The sequence below is a fragment of the Puntigrus tetrazona genome, chromosome 2 (genome assembly GCF_018831695.1).
Source record: "Puntigrus tetrazona isolate hp1 chromosome 2, ASM1883169v1, whole genome shotgun sequence".
In the NCBI taxonomy this organism is placed as follows: Eukaryota; Metazoa; Chordata; class Actinopteri; order Cypriniformes; family Cyprinidae; genus Puntigrus; species Puntigrus tetrazona.
This window is the reverse complement of record NC_056700.1, coordinates 15,675,752-15,684,063: the sequence shown is the minus strand read 5'-3', so window position 1 is coordinate 15,684,063 and position 8,312 is coordinate 15,675,752. Positions and strand designations below refer to the sequence as shown.

General features: G+C 34.9%; 1 protein-coding gene across 1 annotated transcript; it reads left to right on the top strand.

The window, feature by feature from the left end:
- Positions 1 to 2,037: 2,037 nt before the first annotated feature.
- atp6v0b (ATPase H+ transporting V0 subunit b) lies at positions 2,038 to 7,861 on the top strand. The gene is made up of 8 exons (XM_043217212.1): positions 2,038 to 2,297; positions 3,060 to 3,108; positions 3,231 to 3,314; positions 3,587 to 3,664; positions 3,847 to 3,916; positions 4,100 to 4,151; positions 4,242 to 4,432; positions 5,676 to 7,861. The coding sequence occupies exons 1-8, from the start codon at positions 2,228 to 2,230 to the stop codon at positions 5,700 to 5,702; spliced, it is 621 nt and encodes a 206-aa protein (XP_043073147.1). The 5' UTR covers positions 2,038 to 2,227; the 3' UTR covers positions 5,703 to 7,861.
- The last annotated feature ends 451 nt before the right edge of the window (positions 7,862 to 8,312 follow it).

Below are 8,312 nucleotides of genomic sequence, written 5' to 3'. Positions count from 1 at the left end.
CATTGATTTGGTTACACTGTTGTTTGCACTTCAATTTCCCTCACTTAACCCGAGGAGATATTTCATTTAAATTGTCTCTCGTCCCCCATCCAGCTATGTAATGTTTTAAACTGATTATATAGGAGATGACTCAGCGACTGTCTCTAGGACAAATGCAATCTTTTGGTTGGATGGAATTCAGTGTGAACTTACATAATCGCACAGCTTGCGTTCAGCCGTATGAGAAAGGAGCACAATAATGTAGCAATAATAGAAAATGAATCATAAATCTTTTATCATGCATTGACGATTTGGAAAATTACCATGCATTGAATAACAGGAGAATGACCTTATTTGCTGTATATTCTGTCTTTATTCTAGATGTGTTTTTTCATAATTCATAATTAAAGGTTCTGTATGCCTTGTACATTTTCAGAATAACTGGCATAAATGGCTCTATTCGTTGACTGATGTACTGTTATTTTAATATTATTTATTGATTAATATTTTTAAGTATCTTTTTGTGGTTGTTGTTTTGATTATAATTTAAATGGCATTTCTGTAATTTTGTCGTGGTTTTGTGATGAGTTTTACTTTTATCTTTTATTACAGTAGCTTAAATATTACAAAATGTTCAAAAGTTTTTGGTCTTCTATTTATTGTTTTATTTTAGCTGTATTTCAGTACATCTTTCTCTGTAAAAGCCAGCTTTGCACACACACACACACAAATATTTTTTTTTTTGTAGCCCAAAACAAAACACTCTCTGCTTCACTGCCTTTGACGTGTTCAGGTTTGCTCATCCGTCTTTGGAGGGCTGGATTTTATAGAGACAACGTCTGATTAGCAAAGTAGCCGTAATATATTACAGCACCTTTAATAGCTCATTAATAGCGCTAATTAAAAAACAAACACATTTAATTAGAAACTGAAGGCTGTTCCTCAATGATATGTAACATTTGCGTTGCAAAATTGTTAACTGCATAAATACGACTAACTTTAAACGACTTCAGAAGTCTGTTATTACAACTCTGTGTGAAATAGGGGTCATATTTCAGCATATGAAATGTTTGTTTATTATATCGAGCTAGACTGATTGATTGATTTCAGGCAGCCCAACATGAATCTAAGACACTATCAATAGTAAATGAAAAAGCCTGACTTTGCCACAAGGAAAGAAAGCTAATGAAAGCCTGGCCGTAGATTCGACTGTTTGCTAAAGTGATGAATTTCTCAGAGACAGAAAGGGAAGAGGGAAATTGGTGTGAAGCACGGCATCCTCTACTAGCTCTGAAAATAAGATTCCTGTGGCGCCTAGGAATTGACCATTTGTGGAACAGATAAGCTTATACCAATGCGTGTCTGACCAATTGTTTGCATACAAAACTATCTCACACATATTTTATCTGTTCACTCACCATCTCACGAGAATTCACAGTTCAGAGGGCGCACGTATCAGTGTCTGACGTCGGATTGAAAAACGTGCTGTCCGTTCTGGCAGAAATGACACTTGCACCTCCAGTTAAGCATCATTAAACAGACTAAGTGGTGCTTCAACTGAATTTTTTTTCTCCAGGTTTAGAGTGATGATGCAAGTCATCAGTGGATTTTCTCCTGACATAAGCCTGAAAATAGATTTGATTTATTAATGAGAATTTACTGCCATCGTCTGGTTGAGACATGAACTACAATAAATAATCAAAATTATTATTTTATTTTTCTTCCGGACAGTTATAAAACAATATATATATATATATATATATATATATATATATATATATATATATATATATATATATATATATATATATATATATATATATATAAATTGTTAGATAGATAGATAGATAGATAGATAGATAGATAGATAGATAGATAGATAGATAGAAAACCGATTGTAAACAGCCAAAATAAAAACAATAAAAAACAAATCCTTGATATTTTAAATGATATAACCATCAAAACGTTAAAAATAATTTATAATCAAAGAGAAACCAATTAAGATCGTCCCTGCTGAGGAAGCGTGACGTTTAGAGTCACGTGCACAGCTCGAGCGCGTCACATGATCAGCTGATGACTCCTTCCTCTGATGGATGCAGGATTTTCAGCCTTCGCCGCTTCGAAGGGCTCACAGGAATCATTTTTTCACCTAAATACGATAATCTAACAGAGATTAACATCGCCGTAGCTTTAGGTTTATTCGCGGGAGAACCTTTAGATAGCAAACCTGGCGCTGTTGTTGGAGTGGATGATGAACGGGCACGCAATTTTATACACCGGGGTCACTTTGGCCTTCTGGGCGACCATCCTGATCGTCGGTGAGTGCTAATGAGACCAGCTGACATATGGACGTTAATAACACACGCATCTTAATAGAGCCATGCTTATTAAATCGTACGTAGTTGTCTTTATAATTCGTTACTGTTCCTCGTGTCTCTTTGACCGGATAGCCATATTTTGGCTCGGTACAACTGACGTTAGCTGTCATATACTAGCACGACTACGTCAAACATTCATTTAAATGTCGTTTTAATTGTATTTAATGCTGTCGTCGTAAAGGATCGGCGTAAACAGTTTCAAGTGAAGCTATGGAGTTAGTACCAATCGTTTTTTAAGGCTGTATTTAGATATAAACCTGCCCTGAACAGAACGTTTTTGTTATGTCAGCTGGAATTGAAATGTTTTTTTTTTCTGGTATTTGTATTTTCACCTTTTTCTCCACACGTTGGCTGTAAACGACATTTAATACACTGTTTATAGTGTTGTTTTTTTTTTTTTTTTTTTTTTTTTTTTTTTTTTTTAATAGCAGTTATAGGGTAGTTGAACTTGGCTTTATGACCAAATGAGGAAGATAGCTCTCACATGACTGTGAGCTTTCACACATACCCTCTATGATTCTGCTGAAAATATCCATAATACTTATTCAAATAATGCCACTTTACAGGATGCTTTAAATTTTCCTGAAATGTTAATCTTTTTTTTTTTTTAGGTTTATCACTTTCAAACGTTTTCATTTCTGGTTAACCTTATGCAGTTAACTAAAACCCTACTAATCCATTTTTTTGTTTATTTCTTGGCAGGTATTTGCTATACAATTTTTGACCTTGGATTTCGATTCGATGTAGCATGGTACGTGTTCAGTAAGACCAGTTTTTGTACGACTTGTCTTGCTGACTGTGGTAACATCCACAAGACCCATTTCAAAACTCGAGATGAATGAAATCAAGCTAATCTGACCTTCTCTGTCACAGGTTTTTAACAGAGACTTCTCCATTTATGTGGGCTAATCTTGGAATTGGCCTGGCCATCTCTCTGTCTGTTGTTGGAGCGGCATGGTAAGGCCGTTTCCTCTTTTTTTGTGTATTACAGAAGTTGACAGCTCAGGAAAAAAAAAAAAAAAAATCATATTGGAAATTTTGACATTTAGTAGTGCAGCTTTCCATATCCTCTTCTGCGCTCTTAAAAAGAGCTCCATGGATAAATGCATTCAACTATGTATTTCTATCAATAGCTCAATCACCAAAATGAATATTGCGTGCTTCTTTTGTCTTAGTTTTACTTAGACATTTGAAATGTGAAGGTAATTTACAAGTATGTGACTCCGCAGGGGAATTTATGTCACTGGATCCAGCATCATTGGTGGTGGAGTCAAAGCCCCTAGAATCAAGACCAAAAATCTTGTCAGGTATATGCAGTTTATTTAATGTTTTAAAGGTTTATTTTTATATGCAAATTTGCTTTTTGCTACCACAGAAGCAATTGTGGTCCAGGATTAGCTTATGTAGCATATAAAATATATGCTTTTGTCTGAGATTAAATTAGTGGCACTTTGTCACAGTTCATTAAATGTTGTTTCTTTTTTTTTAGCATTATCTTTTGCGAAGCTGTTGCCATTTATGGGATCATCATGGCAATTGTCATTAGCAATTTGGCAGAGGTAAGTTAAAACGTATTGACACACATGTTTGAACTCTAGTTTTTAGAGCGAGTGCTAATTTAAAGAGATTTTAGTTTATTTGTTGTGTGTTAAGAGCTGATTTTTACAACATTTCAATTCTGCATTACATGAACACCTGTAGTAGTTGTAACCCTTTTTTTCCCTTCATTTCCTGTCATTAAGAACTTCTCTGGTACGACTCCAGAGACTATTGGCTCAAAGAACTACCTAGCAGGTAATTGGCTTCTAAATCTCTTGCCATCTGTATATGAAATATTTTCTTCCTCTTCTGTTGAATGCCACATTTGTGCTGTTTTTTTTTCAGGCTACTCCATGTTTGGTGCTGGACTCACTGTTGGCTTTTCCAACCTCTTCTGCGGCATCTGCGTTGGCATTGTGGGCAGTGGAGCTGCCCTCGCCGATGCTCAAAATGCCAGCCTCTTTGTCAAGATCCTCATTGTTGAAATTTTCGGCAGTGCCATTGGACTGTTTGGAGTGATCGTAGCCATCTTGCAGGCAAGTTCCTGAAAATCCCTGTACTTGTACTCTTGTATTAGTTTAATATGGGCTGTTTTGAACACGGTTTAATAAATAGGGCGTTGCACAGCATATGAATGCATAAAACAAAACGTATTTGTAAAATGTTTTATTAAAGCTCCTGCTTTCCAATCAAACCCATGCTAAGGATGCGAAAATGCAGACAATAAAACTTGATCCAAACTTTTTTTCATGACAGATGAAAGCTTTGGAAGCATTGTGTAAATGTAATTGACACAACATGAGGTCGTATTTATTTTTTAGCATGCGAAATGTCAGACTCTGTGTGATTGTTCACATTTACAGCTAATCATGAGCCCTGAATTGTTAGCATGACCTTATTAGACATTTAATTTCTAGTTACTGCAGAAAATACTAACTTACACGACCTTTCAGGTTTTCAATTATTTCAAACATTTTGAAATCTGTGAGGTGCTGCTGTACTGCTATAAATTGCCGTTTTTATTTTCTGAACTTATTTTACTTTAAAAACTACAGGCATGCCTTCATTCGTTAACCAAATAATACTCCTAGTCTTCAGGCCTCTTTTTATGCCAAGAGTTGTTGGCTTTCCTCCACATTTGTTGATAAAATTGCAAACAAGAATGAGTTTGTTACCGTTTGCCTTTTTTCTTTTTTTTTTTATTTATTTTCTTTCCAACAGCACTGTGCTGTTCAAAGTACAGAAGTAATATTGTAATTAAACCCATCTGATTTCCAAAAGGGTGATCTTTTGAATTATTTGTCATTATCCATCTAGCTACTTATGACCACCCTCTGGAAAATGAATATTTTATCACCATTTCCAGTCACACACTTTAAATTGATCTGACATGCATGCTTGAATTCAGATTGAGATTATTAAGCCACACAAGAGCAGCTCATATTAAAACGTGGGTTCTGTAGCTGCAATAAGATGTTTATGATAACTTTTTGGTTTCTCCAGGCAATATTTGGGATCATTTTATGCCCCAGTGTTGTTGTTTTTTTTGGCACCTGTGTAATCATTAACTATCTCTCTCTCTCTCTCTCTCTCTCCCTCTCCCTCTCCCTCTCCCTCTCTCTCTCCCTCTCCCTCTCTCTCCCTCTCTCTCTCTCTCTCTCTCTCTCTCTCTCTCTCTCTCTCTCTCTCTCTCTCTCCCTCTCCTCTCTCTCTCTCTCTCTCTCTCTCTCTCTCTCTCTCTCTCTCTCTCTCTCCCTCCCTCTCCCTCTCCCTCCCTAGACATCGAAAGTAAAAATGGGCGATTAGATGACTACACAACCTACAGATCAAAGATGCTGTGTTGCTGGTGCAAACAGGAGGTGTAAATACATAGTAAATTATTTAAATGTATTTTCCTTTGTGTCTGTTTTTAACCATCGTTTTCTGAAGATTGAAATATTGTATTTGCACCAATTTGTCTTAAAAGAGTGCATGATGATGTCAGAGGCAGATCTTTGACGACTTTCACACTTAGTTTGGCATCTCATAATTCACTTAATGTTTTTGGCCATACCTCCATGATGTCATAAGATCCAATTTAAATGATAGAATCTTTTTTTTTTATTTTTATGAAAAGGTATTTTATTTATTAAAATAGCCTCATAATATAAAGCGTGATCCTGCGTATGGTGTCAGAACTGACGGTCTGTTTTGACATTATAGGGTGTTATGTTTGTAATCATCTCAAATTCCAATATATAGTTCGCTGTGATTGTTCTGTACAGTACAAGAAAAGTGATAAATTGCATTAGTGTGGTTCTTTGCATTGGGTGGGTGTAAATCGTGAAGTATTCTCTTGATCGCTGTATGCAAGAATGCTCTTGTATTTGCGTGAAGACACCTGGTGTATCCGGTGTGTTTGACCTGATCTCACTCTCACGTGTTGTGTTCTTTCATGTAGCTACTGAATTCAAGTAAATTCTATTAAGAAAAGTCATACCAAATTACGATATTAAAAAGTAATAATACCAGTCATCTCCAGTCGTATTTCTACCAGTGTAGACCCTCACTTTGTAGGGCTTTCTTCAGTTCTGGTTGGTTATAAATGAGAGGAAATAATAATCTGATGTGTGTACATATTAAAAGCAGTTTTCTTTCAGGTTTTTTTTTTTTTGTTTGTTTGTTTTTGTGAAGCATGAGGATGTTTGCCATTCCGTATTTCCTAGTCGTCTTGTAATTATTATTTTTTTTTTCTTTTTTTGACAAGCAAGAAGTGGTCTTTATCTCCCAGGACACTGTGGTGGAAGCTTGTTTTCACCACGGATTTAAAGAAAAAAAAAAAGAAAAAGTTTTTAGTTTTTATCTTACAATTCAGATTTTTTTTTCTCATAATTCTGAGTTTAAAGGTAATTGTGACTTATCCCACAATTAATTTCAGGAAAAAAAAAAATCTGAATTGTGAGATGGGGAGAAAAACTTTTTTTTTTTTTTTTTTTTTTTTTTTTTTTTTAACCCCATGGAAAAAACAAGCTTCCATAATAAGTTACTGTAAACTCTGTGAACTATATGTAATATTTTCTTCGCTGTTAACATCAGTTATTCTGAAAATAAGCAAGTTCACAGGACGACAGCACTGCAAACAGATGGACTTTAATTGGCCACAGACATGAGATTCCATATTTAAACAAATAGAAATGAGGCTATAGATTGTGCTGTTATAAAATCTCATTTTCACAACCAGCATTTTTGTTCACTTGTTTTTGGAGGGTGAATTTTCAGTGTTGCATCAGCTGAAATATTTAAAGTTACAACCCAGTTATCCCTCAAGTCCTCATGTTTAAACATGGTGTTGACCCTTCACTGGGATTGTCTACTAGGTCTCAAACCACTGTTTATAGCCACAATCAAACTAGAAAGATTAGTCGGCATTCTTCTAGCTCTACTGAAATCTTTACTATCTGTGACATTTTTGTGAAGGTACGTACTAAACATGATTTTACTAATTCCTGAATGTCCAAAATCAGCCTCTGTTAAATGTCTGTTTAAATTAACGATCAATCAAATGACATGCTCCATCTGTAAAGCACTATGGTCTTGTGAATCAATTCCAGTCTAGTGACCAAGATCATCTGTTTTCTTGCGCTGGATCTGTGGAGAGATGCGTTCCCTTTTTTTTTTTATGTTACATGGATAAGTGTTTATTTTAAAACATTCCAACTTAGACCTGGTTGTCAACCCGCTCCTGCTGGATCACACCGTGAGACCGCTTTAGGTCTCATTATTGTGGAGCTTCCAGGATCTGGATTGGCTGACCGCGGTTTAGTGGTTTAGGAGTTGTGCGGTAAAGATGACCTCTTAACCATTTCTCCTGTTTCAGTGATTGTTAAATATGTTAATGTGGTGATTCCATTGTTTTGATGTGTACAAGTGGATCTTCTAGACTCCATAATTGTCCTTGAAGAAATAAAAAAGAAATGTGAAAAACAGTTCAATGCATTTAATTGTAATGTTTTTGTTTTATAGTTGCTATAGTATTATCACAGCTTAAATATTTCTTTTAAAAATGTTATACGTTTCTGATCATTTTTGGCAGTATACCTTAGTGTCACATGGTTCTCCAGAAACATTTTTACTGTCAGTGTGGAAAATAATTGCTAAATATTTTATCAACACTCTGTGAGAAATAGAAGGTTTCTGTTAAAATAATTTCAAGTGGGTTCTGCAGATGCACTGTGGCTTTTAATGGTAATAACTTTTGTTTATTTACTCTTAGTTAAATAATTGTATGTCCCTGGGACATCACATCACATCACACACACACACACATATATATATATATATATATATATATATATATATATATATATATATATATATATATATATATATATATATATAATTTTTTTGATTATTAATGTATTATGTTTTCTGCAGTAT

What these genes read in the sequence shown, in the direction of transcription:
- atp6v0b (XM_043217212.1), top strand. Translation starts at nt 2,228, where the DNA reads ATGATGAACGGGCACGCAATTTTATACACCGGGGTCACTTTGGCCTTC. An exon ending in CTCAAAGAACTACCTAGCAG is followed by an intron (nt 4,152 to 4,241) that starts GTAATTGGCTTC and finishes TTTTTTTTTCAG; the next exon opens with GCTACTCCATGTTTGGTGCT. An exon ending in TGATCGTAGCCATCTTGCAG is followed by an intron (nt 4,433 to 5,675) that starts GCAAGTTCCTGA and finishes CTCCCTCCCTAG; the next exon opens with ACATCGAAAGTAAAAATGGG.